Source organism: Otolemur garnettii, unplaced genomic scaffold, assembly GCF_000181295.1.
Source record: "Otolemur garnettii isolate 467f Iridium unplaced genomic scaffold, OtoGar3 scaffold00055, whole genome shotgun sequence".
Lineage (NCBI taxonomy): Eukaryota > Metazoa > Chordata > Mammalia > Primates > Galagidae > Otolemur > Otolemur garnettii.
Genome location: NW_003852450.1, coordinates 4,955,955 through 4,972,364, shown reverse-complemented (window position 1 = coordinate 4,972,364; position 16,410 = coordinate 4,955,955). Strand labels below are relative to the sequence as shown.

General features: G+C 49.2%; 1 protein-coding gene across 1 annotated transcript in view; it reads right to left on the bottom strand.

Annotated features, from left to right (window-relative positions):
- PLEKHA6 (pleckstrin homology domain containing A6) overlaps positions 1 to 16,003 on the bottom strand; it is a 62,520-nt gene extending 46,517 nt beyond the window's left edge. The window contains exons 1-3 of the mRNA XM_012806661.2: positions 15,938 to 16,003; positions 3,523 to 3,603; positions 2,765 to 2,879 (exon numbers count right to left, since the gene is read on the bottom strand). Of these exons, the coding sequence (XP_012662115.1) occupies positions 2,765 to 2,866 (102 nt within the window). The 5' untranslated portion in view covers positions 2,867 to 2,879; positions 3,523 to 3,603; positions 15,938 to 16,003. The remainder of the gene's footprint in view (positions 1 to 2,764; positions 2,880 to 3,522; positions 3,604 to 15,937) is intronic.
- Between the last annotated feature and the right edge of the window lie 407 nt (positions 16,004 to 16,410).

Sequence of the window (16,410 nt, the reverse complement as noted above, 5' to 3'; positions counted from 1 at the left end):
TCTTTGCTTACCGTGTTCCCTCATGGCAAAGAGTGGGGCACAGAGTCCTATCCTCTCTAGTTTGCTGATAAATCCCAACTCCCCCTCCTTCACCAAACCTCCCTGATACTTCTGAGCAGTCAGCTGTGCCCTCCTCTTGCTACCTCTGTACAGTCTAAACCTGTCACCATCTGTCTCCTCCATTGCACCACAGGCTCTTTCTAGGGAGGAGCCTTTGTTTTGTTCATCTATTTCTCACCAGAGCCAGCAAGGTGTCCACTATAATAAGCACTTAGTAAATACTTGTAGAAGGAAGGAAAGAAGACACTTGGCTTTATTATAGAGCACCCTTGCAACCAGGAAATCAAATTATTTTCTGAACATTACTAGGCAAAAAATCTACATGTATTGGTTGAGATTCGCTATGTAAAGAAGTCATTTACCACCCTAAGAATATGCAAATCCCTGACTACTCCTCTTTTCTCTCAGTTCATTCTCTACACAGCCTAAAAGCTGGGAAATTTGCCACCCTAGGCACCCTTCTGCTAGCCCCTCAATATCCTAGACTCCTTATCATGCTGCCACAGCTTCCCAGAAACCTGAGGTCAGTGTAACCACCTGCCTTCCCCACTCTGATGGCCAGGCCACAAGCATTGCTGGAAGAAAGCCGCCACAAAAGCCTGGAGGCCACACAGAGTCACCAGATGACCCTCTGGATTGATAGGGCAATGTTGCCTGTGCTCCTGTTCACCACCATTCCTGCTCCTCAAATGAATAGGGCATTTTCTCAAGCCTCCAACCCCTTGCCTGGTGCATCCTACCCACTCCACTCATCTTGGCGGAAAACCCTACCTCCTGCCCTCTTGCACAAGTGAAGGACATCATGCGGGAATGTCTTTAGTGTCCTAGACACCCAGCCCCCAGAGTCATACCTTCTTTCATCTGGTCTCAGGAAAAGGGGCCCTTCCCCATTCAGGCTAACTGTGCCTCTGAGTTTAACTCCCTCTGTCTCCATAGAAATGTAACTTAACCAGCTATCCCCTGTCTCCCGAGCCTGTCTACTGGCTCCTTCCCTCCATATTTCTGATGTCTTAAAGCAAAACAAAATCAACCAACAAAACCTCCTCCCTCTTATCTTCTTGCTTCCAGCCCTCACACCCCATTTCCCTCAACAGCGAAATTTAAAAACACTTTTTTGAAATAGTTCAGACATTTCAGAAAAGTAAAGGACAGTCTGATGATTATCACGTTGTGTTGTTTTTCCCTAATAAAACAAGGCAAGTCGGTCAAGCTCACACTCCCCTGAGCCCCTTCCCAACCTCATTACCTTTTCTTCCTCCCTGGAGGCAAGCACTGACCCCAAATTAGTCTTCCTGTTCGTGGTTATATACTTGGACTGCAGCTGTTTCTATAAATATGTACTACTGCTTTTCATGTTTATGTATTTACATAAGTGGTGTCATATTTTCATATTCTGCAACTTGCTTTTTACCCAACAATATGTTTTTAAGATTTACCCTTGTTCATACATATTGCTCCCATTCAATTTTTTTTTTTTTTTTTTGAGACAGAGTCTTATTGTCACCCTCAGTAGAATGCCGTGGCATCACAGTTCACAGCAACCTCAAACTCTTGAGCTTAAGCAATTCTCTTGCCTCAGCCTCCCAAGTGGGTGGGACTACAGGCACTCACCACAGTGCCTGGCTATTTTGTTGTTGTAGTTGTAGTTGTCATTGTTGTTTAGCAGGCTTGGGCTAGGTTTGAACCCACCAGACCAGGAGTATGTGGCCAGCACCCTAACCACTGAGTTACAGGTGCCGAGCTCATTTTAATTTTTTTTTGGAGAGCCTCAAGCTGTCCCCCTGGGTAGAGTACAGTGGCATCATGGCTCACAGCAACCTCCAACTCCTGGGCTCAAGTGAGTCTCCTGCCTCTGCCTTCCAAGTAGCTGGGACCACAGGTGCCCACCACAACGCCCAGCTATTTATTGGTTGCAGCCATCATTGTTGCTCGGTGGGCCCAGGCTGGATTTGAACCCGCTAGCCCAGGTGTATATGGCTGGCGCCTTAGCCGCTTGAGCCACAGGCCCCTAGCCCCATTTTAATTTTTGTTAAATACTCCATTATATGATTATACCACCATTGATCGTCTAGTTTCTCAGAAGAGTAGTTTCTACACCTCATTGTTTCCACTTCCCCTGTCCCACCCCTCTTCAAACTGCCCTTGTCAGTGTCTCCAATGACCGTATTGCTGCCTTTGAGCCAACACTTTTAGCTTTTATATGACTTGCCCTTTTTGCAACATTCTTCTCTGGATTTCTTTCTCCTGAGGCTCTCTTCCTTCCTCCTCACTCTCTCTCAACCTGCCATGTCTTCCACAATGTTCTCAATGAGGATGGGGCTCTGTTTTTCTCAGGGGACATCTGACAAACTCTAGAGACATTTTGGGTTGTCACACCAGAGGGGCAGTGCTACTGGCATCTACAGGGTAGAGGTCAGTGATGCTGCTTGACAGCCTATAATGCCCAGGATAGTCCCATGCCACAAAGAATTATCCAGCCCCAATGGCAAGCAGTGTTGAGGTTGAGAAGCCCTGTTCTAGATGTTGGTTTTCTACAATGTTCTGCTCGGAGTCCTCTTCCCTTCCTGCCTGAGTCACCTCGCATGCTCATTGGAGACTGTAGAAATAGCTGAGGGGCTGGGATTTCCTAGGATTCCCTAAGATCCCACTAAACATACACTGAAGGCATTTCCTGTCTGACAGCTGCCCTGAGGGCTGGACCTACCCGGATGTTGGGCCGCTCTGGAGGGAGCTCAGACACCATGTTGTGGTTGGATGTGTCACTGTTAGTGGTAGCTGGGCGTTTCCCACCTGTTTTATTGGACATGTCCAAGGCCGATCTGATTTCAAATTGACCAAAAGAAAGAGACAAGTCAGAGCCAGGAAACAGTTAGACATACTTTTTCCCACCTTGCGACCCACTGCTCCAGTATCAACACAAAATTAGACCTCCTGAGAGCCCTTGAGAGGTCGTCTTAGCCACTCCTTCAGCTCCTCTGAGATTATATCCCAGGGAACCCGGACATTCTCCTTTTTCTTGCCTATACAGTTATCTTAAAAACTGAGATCCTGGGACTCTAGAGCTCCTTTTTCTTCTAATGGCCCTGTGGCCTATGAAAGTTGATTAATTATCCTTTTCATCATTTTTCCCCCTCCTTTCAGTCAGTGAGCCAGGGGCGACAGGGAGAAGAATTAGCATTTGGCTCTCATGATGATTAGATTTTCTCAGTGCTCCCCCAAAAGGCCCCCAGCTGATAGGCCAACCTCACACCTGTCTTCTACGTCATCCTGTCAACCTGTAGGCTGTGACAATCTGGCTTCCACTAAACCCCAGGAGTAGTGGACGGGGGTGTCGAGCTAGATGGGACTCAGAAGCTTCCAGTCCTCAGAAATGACCCTAAATCCCTTCTCTCCTTCCCTCCCAGCTGCAAGGGGGTGGTGAGAGGGGTAGAAAGGCCAAACAGCAAGTGGGGGCAAACTCACGTTTTCAAGTCAAATTTCTTGTTTTCCTCTGGGACCTGGCCAGTCACTGGATGTAGAAATGTGTTCCGTCTTTCATTGTGGCTGCAAAGGCAAAAGGAGAGAGAAGTTGTGGTGCAGATGAAGGAGGCCGAGACACAAACCAAAGGCTGTACAGCCCTGAACCGTGACAGGGACAGGGGACAACATAAGGAGCCTGTGTACCCTCCATCCTCCAGTGGGGTGGGGTCTGCAGGAGGCAGGAGGGACAGCTTGCCTGGCTGTAGTTGGGATGGGGGAGGAGTGGGAGGTGGAGGGAAGAGAGGAAACCTGCTCACCTCTTGCTAGTCAGTGTTAACTACTTACCAGAGATCCCTGTCAGCAGTCACCCTAGGTGTGGGAGGGAGGGGGTGGGAGGGGTTCCGACTACCACTCAACATTGTCAAGATGTCACACACTGCAGTTTCTCTACCAGGGACAGCGCCTGCCAGTACTTCACATAAAAAAATGCTCCTTCATTATTTGCTGAAAGAACTCTCCTGTGACCTTGGACTCCTTCTCTTGCCTTATGCTCCATCTCTTTCTTAAAAGGAAATGAGAGTTCCAGAACGCCATGTTTAATCTCGGACTGGGACCCACTCCCACTCCAGGTTCTAAGGGCTACTTGATGTGGCCGAGACCTTAGGAGCTCTCAGGCTTGAAGGTCAGTGCTGGCTCAACACTCAGATCTAATTAAGGGATGCTGTGGCAAGGAGGTGGTGTGGGGTGTTGTAAGGACAGCCTGCCAGGAGACAGGAGGGAACACAGCAGGGGAGGGGTGTATACAGAGACAGATGGGGAGCAGGATCATGGAGTCTCCTTTGGGGAGTCCTGCTGTGGCTCTGCTGGCTGCCTGAATGTCAGGACGGTTCCCTGTGGGCTCTTGGGGAGACAGGAGGAAGGCAGCAGACAGAGCTTGGAGGGGGCTGATGCCATGGGTCTAGGCCACAGATGGCGGCTGAGATGGAGTCTGTAAGTGGGGACCACTTGGCAAGAATGGAGAAGTGGAGATACAAGTATCCAGCCAGCGGGGGAGGGTTAGGTGAGTTTTTAGGCCTTCTTCACCCATCCCTCTAGAGAAATACTGTCAAAGTCCAGAGCAGGCCTCAGTCTACCCTACAAAGCAGGTACCAGGACAGAGGCCGCTGAGGATGGGTCACTTAAACACACCCACAGCAAAGGACCAGCTCTGCTTGACAAGTGGCAGGCCAACCAGCACCAGAGGACTGTCTAGCTGGATAGGAGAAGTAAAATAACCTTTTGAGGACCCCCTTTTAATAGCATAGAACACATCCCAGTCCTTGGGCTGTCTGCTGAAGCTAAAGATAAAATCAAAGGGTGTTTTTCCAGTATCCAAAGCAGTTGTGTTCAGATCTAAGACAAAGGCATGCAGGAGATGGAAACACAGCAGGTGATAGCTACAGTCTATATAGAAACCAGGGTTTTGCAGCCCAGACTTGCCAGGGAGCCAGAATCTGGCCAGTGTCCTCCAGGCCAGGGTTCTAAGTCTAGCACATTGCTCATCTGCTCCCTACTTCCCAAACTTTATTCCCACTTCCCTCTCAGGTCCAACAAGGATGCTCTCAACTTAATCAAAGGGGATCTTTGTGAGGAAGGGTACCTGATTCCAGTTACACTTGCCACCATCTCTGCCCCATTTAGGACTCTGGGGGCAGGCAGTCTATGACAACTAAGATCCTTGAGGTGCCACATTTTTTGCTTTTTCCCCGTGGCACGGAACACCTGACCCCCACCCCAACTCGCCAGTCTCCTTCTGCTCTGCACATTGCTGGTGGTAACTACTGAAATCTTCCCTGCAGACACTGTAACAGACACACACACACACAGAAGCACACACAGTCTGCTGCCAATATCACGAGTCTTTTTAGAGTAGGGCACATTTCTCTCTGCCCTAGACTCTCCTACCCAGCAACCTCTACAAATGACGTCCTCCCTCTGTCCCGGCGCTACCAATTTCAAAATAGCTTCCCCTTCAAAAGCACTGCAATGCAGCAACGATTGACCTAACTATATTTCCTTCTCCAGGTCACCTCATGCAGACCCCTCACTCTGAAGCCCCCAGATCTGAACAGGACAAGACGCCAACTCAGCCTGCTCTGGACTTAACTTGGCAACCTGGTTCGTGGTCCATGAAAGAAATCCCTACCTGACCCGTCGATCAGCCCGAAACTTCAACATCTTTTTGGCAGCTCCGTCCCCAGTTTGGCAGCCTCAGAGAACCCACCAGCCACCCTGCTCCTACCATCCCTCTGAGAAGTAAGTCCTCCGGTCCACCTCTTAATGCTGTGGCAGAGATCCAGGGCAATCGGTGGCAGAGACTCTGCTGGTTTCCCCCTCCTCCTGGCTCTGGCACTGGAGAAGGGGAGGGGTCTCTTGCAGGGTGTTGGTGGGGGTCACCCAGGTGCCCTAATAGGCCTGTGATTTCCTAACATCCAGCCAGAATGCTACCAGAGCACTGGAGACAGGATAAGAGAGGAGGGGATGCTATCCTCCCAGTTCAGATCCCCAAGGAGAAAATGCTGAAATGGAGAGATAGGCATGCACAGAGCAGGTGTACCACTTCCAGGTAGTCCGACCTCACTGAGCTAAGGACACAGAGTAGCTGGGCGGGCGGAGGAGTCTGGGGCTGTGTTCCCATCTGCACGGCAAAAACTCATGCCAGCTCGACCTGCAGGGAGACGGTCCTCCTGCCTCCCCCACTCCCCACCCCAGAACATGGGCTCTTGAGCTGAAAATCAACTTGCTTCTCAGAGATGCTTCAGATCCTGTGGGCACAAGGGTTAAAAGCAGCTCCAGATTCATTCGCTGTTATTGCTGTCGCTGCTGAGAAGCTGAGATTGATTGAGTAAGTCTCTTTTCTCCTCTCAGCCTGCCCAGCCTGCTTCTGTGCAGACAGGAGCAGAATGAATGAAGCTTCTCTGCTGCCTTCCCCCGACATGCTCCCCTTGGACACAGCACCAGGTTGCTCGCCCTCCACATGTGGTGGTCCAGCTAACGCAGAGCAAGTCGGGCAGATGGGCGTGGATGTTATGGAGCCAGAGCTAGTGCCAAGGATCAGGCTTCTTTGCTCAGGCAAAATTGAAAGAAAGCTTCCTCCTAAGGCTTATGAGCAAGAGGGCAGCAACTGGGCTTGAGGCGGGGCGGGGAGTGGGGAGGGTCATTGTGTGTTTATTGCTGAAAATATTCCCAGTCGCAAGATGATAAATTCCAGCTGGTGACTGCCAGAGCTTCTCAGGAACAAGGAGATTTGTATTGCTGTTAATTCTCCTGAATTCTCCAGAGGCCAAAGATGGTCAAATCTTCCCTTTTCCTAATGCCCTTTGTGTCTTAGGCTCCTTGGACTGCAAAGACCTTCTGAAAGTCATCTCTTCTATTCTCCTGCCTCCAGGCAGGGCTGCTCTCCAATCAATCTTCATGAAGTGCCTTGCTTGTTTATAAAGTGGTCTCGCAAAGGAAGCTCCAGACCCACTGTTATCTTACACTGCCAAGATGTTCTTTTGATACCAAATTTCAGTTCCTCTGGCTTTCTATATTATTCTATTTTGTCTTCACATGACAGATTTCTTTCTGCCCAGTGTGGTTCTTTTTAGCAGCACTAGGCATTCTGTTGACATCACAGTCTGTTGCTATGGCAATTCTGTGATGTCACAACAGACACTGAAAGTGAAGAACTAATCTAATTTTTTTGCAATGAGGACAGAACTTGGTCAGGAAACAATGCAATCAGTGAATGGAAAAGCAAATGGGCAACATTATTATTGATCCCGTGGTGAGACAAGCTGGTTAGATATCACTGGGGTTAACAGCTAATCTTAAATCCAAAAGGTCAACATGTTCAGCCATTTAGTGGGACTTTTGCAAATGATTTATCCTGGTGACAGGGAGCCTCAGTTTTTAGATCACACTCTCTCCCTGTCCTTAATCTGTTTACTTGGACTCTGCTATGGTCCTGGAGAGCTAGGCCCTCTCCTGATGCCTGCTTGAGGCTCCTGCCTGCACTAGTAGGTACTCCATAAACATTTGTTGAATAAATGAATAAAAAACCTCTCCATACTCTGATTTAATTCTTAACCACCTGCATTCGGAATCTGACAATCTATTATCAAGGGCTTCCCTGTCTCAGCTCTGTCTTAAAATTAATTACTTCCTCTCCACGAGAGAAGCTGTTTCTGCCCCCTCACCCCCTAACTCTGCTTCCCTGCCTGGCTCCCCCCTGAATATATAGCTTGGCTTTGAACCATCTTTGGTAGGAGGGGAAGAAAATTAAGCTCATCCTCACAGCAGGAGGAGGGGGTGAGGTGCATTGGGAAAATGAGTTTTCTTCCTCTAGAAGGCAAAAATAGCCCCTTTCTCTTCAAGCTGGGCTCAGGGGCCTCCCACAGCCTTTGCTTAAGTTGCAAGTTAAATTATTTCTCCCATTCTCAGATAAGCTAGCAAGAGAGTAGGAAAGAAGGAAGGCTCCAGGGCTTCCCCTGCTCATAGAGAACTCTGAAATCCTCAGGATTAAGTCAGCACACAGAATGCCTTTCCCTTTGCCACTAAACTGCAATGTATAACGTATTCATTTTAAGTTAGATACCAAGAAGAACTTACTAAATGCCAAACCTCAAAATAGAAAACAAGGATCTTGCTCCTCTTCCTTTCTTTTGGGATGTCAAAAGGCTTTCATTTCTCCAGGACAAACAGTTACGAACACATGTCCAAATGGACGTTTCAAATTCTACCCCCTCAAAGGGGGACTATCTCAAGTAGTAAAGGAGATTTTGCAATGGGGGTAGGAGCATCCCTAAATTTCAGAGTCGTCCAGGCAGCAGTGTGACTTTACTTCTCTAGCCCTTAGATTTGTGTGCAAATGAGGTATCTTCTAATTCTGTGAAACAATAGTGCTTACTTCAGCAGCACATATACCAATTCTATGAAATAGCTATACACTCAAAATATGAAATGTTTTGCATAAGAGATAATGACTATGATCCTTCTGCTCAAAACCAAACCAGGAAGTATGCCAGGTGCAGGAGCTAGGAAATAAAAAACACAGTCCCAGGCTTAAGAAGGTTGTAAATGGGGTGGTGGCTGAGAGTGCCAGGGGCAGGGATTCCAGAAGTGCTAAGACCAATAAATTACAAAGGAAGAGGCAGGTCATCTCCATTTTCCGGGATTTTGTCTCTCCGCCTCATATGGCTTTTCTATAGTTCAGGAGACAGCCTCGGCTCCTTAGTCCTTCATGTTAGGGATCACTGTGTATTGCTCCATCTCCATGCATCCTCCGCTAGAGCCAGCATCCACGTGGAGTGTACACGGCACCATGATGTCAAAAGCAGCAAAATCAACCTGAGCCTTCATGCATGTTTGCACATGTGCACATATGCACATGTAGGCGTGTGTGACACTCAGAGCTCCTACTGTGATCAATATTGAACAATTAAAGAAATACACTCCACTGCCTCCACCCTCTGGGCCCCTCTTGGTTATATGCTATGCAGCAAACTGCCTCACTTCCATAGCTCCTGAGAATCTGCTGAGAGAGAATCAGCCCTGGCCTGGCTTCCCCATCCAGAGGACTCTTTGGCTTCTGGCATTACAGCTCATTAGGTGGACAGAGGCTGGAAAGGGGGCTGCCTGGGGCCCGTCCCTCCCACTTCCCTCTTACACTCCAGGGAGGAATTTTGCAGCCACAGAGGGAAGGTGGGGCTCCTGCTTCCCACCTCCCTGCTGGATCTCATCATTATTTCTAGGTGGCTTATCTGTGCTACCATTCTGTCCTCATTAAAAATCAGCTCAGTTTACATTTCCAATCATCTTGCTGTAGCTGATTCCCAAAGCTGTTTCTAGGAAAAAATGTACTTTCTAGCCAACTTCTCACCAAAGCTGCTCTGCTTTCCTACCTACTACTGCCACATAAAGGAGAGGTTAGAGGTTAGAGGGCATCGGGCCCTAGCAGCAACACTAGGTATTTGCAAGTGGGAAGGAGCCCTCTAAACAGCACTGTCTTTTCCACGTCCTACTCACAGATCAAAATACCAGTTCCACAGGTGTTGCAGACCAGCTGCCAGCAGCTCTCACCCATCCTTTTACTTGCTCTTTCCTTTTTCTCTGCCCTTGCTCCAACCCTCCTTTGATGTCATGGTTATATCCCAAATGGCAAGAATATGGTGCTCTCCCCCAAGCAAAACAGGAACATCTTAAAATACTAAGCTCCTGGGCTGCATATTAGGAGACTAGACATACATGCTCCCTTCTCTACTTGCCTCTGCCCATTCTTATACGCAATCCCCGCAAACCTCCCATGGCCATTGTAGAATGCTGGGGAAATCTCACCTGAGCTCACCTGTGTTCTACCTTGGATAGAACACAGAAGAGCTGGCTCAGTGGGCAGGGAGGGATATCACAAGTCAGGGGCCAGATTCAGCCATCTACCTTCCAGCCGGTGCAGCTCACCTTCCCTCATCTTTCACTGAAGTGTCTCCTAGCCCCTGTCCTGGGCCTGTCTGGTCCCTTGTTCCTATTGTGGGAGGTGGGAAAGCCTAAACAGGAGGGCAGGGGGAGGGGCACCGTGTGTTCTTTAGTCGGGGTAATGGGTTCACACTTGAGTAAGAGATTGTGTGCATACATGCATGCTAGAGAGGCAGAGAGAGGGAATGTGGACATTGTGCCAGGGAATTTCATGCTGGTCTTCTACTCTAGTTTGGATATTTCATCTTTAAACTGATTGTTTTACCTTATGGAATTTTGTTTGTCTTCTGAAAAATAAAGCTGACCAGGGCAGATAATCAGCATAACCATGCCAGTTATTAAAATATTAGAAGTCTTACATTGGTCAATAAAGAGCTTCCCCACCAAGTCTCTCAGCCAAGTCTCTCAAGTGCCCCTGACTCACCTCCCAGCCAGGGCCTGCCACCTTCCCTCCTCTCCATGATCCAGAGACTAAAGAGTTCCTGCCCGGCACTGCACAGAGCCCTCCCAGACTCCAGGCCAGCACCCCATCTGGTTGCTACATTATGGAACATCCTTCCTGGGGACAGCCAGACTCTAGCCATCTGAATGCTCAAGCTCCTTACAGTTGTTAAGACCTGTGATCCCGTGACCCAAATGCCAACATGGGCAGGACAGGAGGCATTTTCCCCTCTCACCCTGACCCAACTCTGAGAACTGGGGTAGCCCAGCTCCCTGGAGCCCCTCACACTCCTTGTCCTGTGTGCTCCTGTTTTGTTCTCTGATAAAGAAAAAAGGAAATAAAAGAAGGAGCTACCTATGGCTCCAGCTCCAGATTTCCCTTCTCTCAACTTGCCCCTGAGTGGCTAGGCCAGTTAGAAGCAGAGAAAAAGGGCCCCTTGCCTCCAAGTTGCCTTTGCCTAACAGTCAGCAACATGGAAAGGACCAGAGGAGTAATAATAGGGCAGGCAATAATTAATTACACCACCACCATCCCCCCCCCAGCTCTGAGTTGAATCCCAAACTCCTCCCTTTATGGGCTGAGGCAGCCCAGCTGTCTGCTTCCGGGTCTGGGTCTGTGGAAGGTCATTGAAACCATCTCTCCACTCCTAGCTCAGCAGATGAGGTTCTGGTGTTGTGAAGAGAGGAGGGACCCCACCCCACCCCACCCCACCCCACCCTACCCCATGGAAGGAATTTTACTAAGTGAGCATCTGGAGAGTAATGAAGCTGGGCTGATACTCTCCTTCTACCTCCACAGATGCCGCCGATGTCTTCTTGGTTCCCAGTCCAGCAGTTTGAGAGTCAAACTGTTGCAGTGACTTAGCTTTCTTATTTTAACAATAAAACAATAATATTAAGCGATGCTTTGTTCGGTAGACAGCTGATTTCCCACCAGGTCAGACAGCAGGGGGAAGAAAGGTTATGATGCTCTCTGAAGGAGTGTGGAACAAAGAGAAAAATAAAACTCACACAGCCTCTGGTCTTTACCAGAGGGAGGGAGCCGGGGAAGGCCCATTTCAGAGTCAGGGAGGCTGAAGTGCATTTCCCCAGCCATTGAGACGAGAGAGAGAGAGAGAGAGAGAGAGAGAGAGAGAGAGAGAGATAGATAGATATGAAGTTCATATTTCCTTGGAGTCTGAGCTCATCATCTCCAGGAAAGGAAGAGAGAGCTCCAGATTCAGGGGGAGACCTGCCTTCATAAGGCCTGCTCCAAGAACACAGCAATGAAAGCCACAAACCTTTCCCTGGGCATGCCTGTGAGCTACAGTCTGGGGACTGGGAGATGTGGGGTGTCTGGGTGTGGAGGCAAGAGGGCAGCCACACACAGACTGCCCGAACCTGGGCCTTCTTTATCTCTTTATCCCTGAACTCTGATGCACACTCGGCAGTGGGAACTGAATGGCTATTCGATGGAGTGGCTGTACGGAAGTCAGCTGAGGAGGGCCTGTGCTGTTCTGGTTGGGATGGTGAGTAGCAACTGAAGGAAGCAGGGACACTCAGCTGTAATCCCTCTCACAGGGGAGGGGGGAGGCTCCATCTGCTTCAGGGCCCCTCCTCTCCCTCTCTCTCCCTACTGGCCAGGCAGGCTCTGATAAGAGTCTACAAAAGCAGAGGCTTTGTCTGGGGAGGAGAAAAGCAATAAATCAGCTGGTGCAGGAGAGCAGGGGCCTGGACAGCTGCTCCTGCAGGAGCAAGCCTCCCACATTGAGGGCAGCCTGGGTAGCGGTGCCAAGGCAGGCGCTACTGTAACATCGCTCCTCTCCTGCCCAGGGAGCCCCAGTCTGCCTCAAACCCCCAGGAGGGCTTGGCTAGTCTTCTCTCTTAGGCTTAGAATTAACAGGGCAAGCTGGGATACACAGGAATTGTGGGAAAATCTGAACACCTCTTTTTGCCAGAAGTGATGAGTCTGGAACTTCTCATGTACTCGGGGTGCTTGCCAAGGGCTCCGAGAACACAGGAATCTCCCCGGATTGCTGTTTGCTGCAGAAAGCCCAGGAACAAGAGCCACTCATGGAACCAGCCAAAAAGTGACAGTCCTTTGTGAAATCTCCTGACATCTTGGCGAAGAGTGATACTGGGAAGGGACTTGGAGGGCTTGTGAAGAAAGCTGTCACGTGACAACAAAGAATGGAGAGCACATGGATTCTCCTTAAGGAAAAGGGTGAGACCAGTGGTCTCAGAGTCAGGAGTCTTGGTAGTTAACTGCTATTAAGTTACCTTTTTGAGTCTCAGTTTCCCCATCATGGAGAATACTGGGAGTAGTACCAGGGGTTGCTTAGAGGACATATTTAAAGTGTCTAGGACACTGCTTGGCACATGATCGTTACTCAGTAAGTGATTAGTGTTATATTCATTAATAAAATAAAGGAATAAATAGCTCGATCCCAAATGTGCACCATCCAATTCAACACCCACTAGTCATATGTGGCTATTCAAGTTTTAGGTAAAAGTGGATAAATTAAAATTTTAGTTTAACTCACGGTAGCTCAGTAGCCCCAGTGGCTGGTGGTTACCACGTTGAACAGAACAGACACAAAACATTCCATCATGTACAACTTTCCACCCTGTTGGATGGCACTCAGCTACACGTTCTCTAAGCCACCTCCCAGTTCTAACATTTTTTTAGTTCTATAAAACACTTCATTCCAAACTAGTTTATTCTTCCACCAGCTGATATGGGCTCAGTGGCCTCAGGAAATATACATTCCCTTGTAGTCCTAAGCTAAACTAAAATGAAAGGAAAATTTGCTATCAACAGCAACAAAAAGCTGTTAAAATCAAATGATACATTCTAAAGTCCAATCAAAATTAATCTAGACAATCCCTTGTTTTTAAATCATATGCTTTAAGACATCTCTCAAGGGTTTGTAAGTATCGTTACTAACTGTGCAGGCCTGGTGGGAGATACTGGAAAAGGTCATAGAGCAGCCCCCAAAGGGTAGGGAGGGAGGCAACAAGAAAAGGGGAAGAGTCTAGAGACACAAGGGGGGGATCTGTTCCACCCTCCTGCCTTTATTATCCCTTCCTGGACTGGCCAGACCTCTTGCTGATGCTGAAGGGAAGAGGAAGAAAGGAAGGTCTTCCATGGGGCCTTTTGGTCCAGAAAGGGAAGAGCTAGCATGGAAGGGATAAGACAGCAGCAGGGCTGTGGCCGAGGACAGCAGGCTCAGCATTCTTCCTTCCCTGCACCCATCTAGACCTAGGGACTGAAGTCATCACTGGGTAACAACCCGTTCCTAAACAAACAGCACAGAAGCAGGTGCCAGAGGGGAGGGGAGATCTCGGAGGGATAGAAGAGGTGCTTCCAGGCCCTGACTCCACCTAGAGCACCCGCTGGCCACAGCCCAGTAAAGAGAGTGCCTGGGAAGGGAGGCAGGGAGGTGATCAGACAAGGGAAACTGCTGCTCCTCCCCTGAACCCTGCCATACATCAGTCTTAAGGGAAGATTGTGCAGGGAAGCCTGACAAGGAGGAACGGAATGCCTTGAAAGTGGAGGAAAGGGAAAAAGATGCAGGATGGTCTCAGCCAGGATGGAAGCCAGCCTTGGTAAGTGACACCTGAGTAACAGGTGAGTCAGCCTGCACCTGTTGGAATATGTGAGCAACAATTCTGTTGCTGCTGAAACTTCTGGCTGGGCCTGGGAATAGGGGCGGTTGCATAATTTGCAGGGCCCCTTGTTCAAACTTAAGAATTTCAAGGTGGCAACAGCAGAGCATTTAAATTCCAAATGTGGGACAACTACACAGGTTGCCCCTTCCCCACCTTCTCCTATACTCCTTTTCCTGAAAGTGTAAGGATGGAGGTTGGCTAGTCACATCTGCAGCTGACCTTTTAATATGTGGCAGAACACGAGTATCCTCCCATCCCTCTCCTATGCTCTGCTTCCCCCCCTTTCTTGGCCTCAAATGCCCAGAAACTTGGCTGCTTCTGCACTTGCCCTGCAGGGTCTAGTGGCTGGTACCTCCCCCTTATTGTGGCTAGTTTCTGTTTGCCTATGGGCAGCCCAGCCAGAAGAAGCACCACGGCTGAAAGCCACGGTGTACGGTGGGGGGAGGGGGGGAGAAGTTACCTCATCTCTCCAATCTACCTTGAAGACTGGCACAGAAAGCACCCTGTCCCTACCCAGGAGGCTCTCCAGGGCCCAGAGTCCCTGCCCAGGTCTGGCCCCAAATCACCATTATGTCATCAAACCTTTTTTCTCCCAAGAAAGAGGCAGGGGAACAAAGGGACTCCTAGCTAAGGGAACAGGGGTAAAGTCAACATTGTTTCAGTGACAGTTTCCCTTCTTTTTTTTTTTTTTTTTAAGTCACACGCACACTTGTGAGTACACACACACAGATACCATCAGCTGAGAAAATCAGTGTATCCACCTCCTCCAACAAAGCCAAGAAATTCTTGTCCACACCCCCTGCACAGCCTGACACATCATTGGAAGGTGCCTGGGTCAAAGAGCGCAGATCTTTTGGAGGGTTAGGGGACAAGGGACCTAAAGGGGAAATAGAGGTGCTGGGCACAGTGGCTCATGCCTGTAATCCTAGCACTCTGGGAGGCTGAAGCGGGTTGACTGCTTGAGCTCAGGAGGTCAAGACTAGCCTAAGCAAGAGCGAGACCCCCTCTCTAAAAACTAGCTGGAGGTTATAGGGGGCGCCTGTAGTTCCAGCCACCAGAGAGGCTGAGGCAGGAGGATTGCTTGAGTCTTAGAGTTCGAGGTTGCTGTGAGTTATGATGACACCGCAGCATTCTACCTAGGGCAACAGAGTGAGACTCTGTCTCAAAAAAAAAAAAAAAGGGAAGGGGGAAATTGAGGGAATAGGGACGACAGCCATCTAAATGCAAAAGGTAAGTTCTCTTTAAAGTTTTGCTGCCAAATGACAACTTTATCTTCTTACTAAGAATTCTCCTTCCAACTCTGCAGCCTGTTCCAACCCCATTCTGTCCTACCCTATACCTCTCCCCATACCTGACCCTGCTAAGTCAAAGGATACAAGGCAAAAGCACAGCTATCCTAGTCTCCTGTGGCTGTCTCTGTCCTTCACTTCTGTGGCCCGGTCTCCCGAAAGCAGCCCACAAGAGAGGCTGGTGCTGCCTCTGTCCAGAGCTCCGGAGTCCCTCTCTGGAGACAATGGCTCAGAAAGAGAGAGGAAGAACCGCGGCTCCAGCTTTGTGTGCGGGGTTGCCACACGAAACCATTGTCTTGGTATCAGGACAGACAACAGTTTGCATCTCCAGCTTCTGTGCTGTATAGTTTACTCCTCTGGACTAAGATAATTCTGACAATTTCCTTCTAATAGTAATGATACTGGAATCCAGCCCCAAGCTGAGAATGTGTGTCCGATTGTAACAAAAGCCCACCCAGCTGATAGAATGGGTATATCTCATGCTCTCTTATCTGTTCCAGAGCCACCCAGACAAACACAGACCAGACAGACAACCACTCACTCACCGCTTCTTCTTTGCTGTCCCCTCTGCTGCCTCTAGCCCTGACTCCTTTCACACTCAGGAACAGGGAAAAGGTTTCCCTTTAATACTCACCAGGTCCCTGGTGGGTAGCAATCATTAACAGCCACACATGCTAGCTGGCCTTAACCCCTTCAGTGCTGGGTTGTCTCAAGCTGCCTGCCTTTCAGCCCTGAGAAAGTAGCAACTCCCACCTTGACGCCATTCACCTGAGTAATGCTGCTGCCTCCCATGAGGAGAGGGAGAACCCTCTGGTCCCACCCAGGCTGCCTGGCCTGATTGGAGCACTCTCGCAACCTGAGGCGCTTGGCTCTGGCACGATGCCCAATTGGATGAGCCCACATTATGAAATATTTGCCTGGCGGCCCAATAGTGGAGCTGGGATCTGGGGGAGGGATGATATTTTTATTTATTCCTGGAGGAAGGAGAGTAGACAAAGATAGTCATAGCATCCCCAGC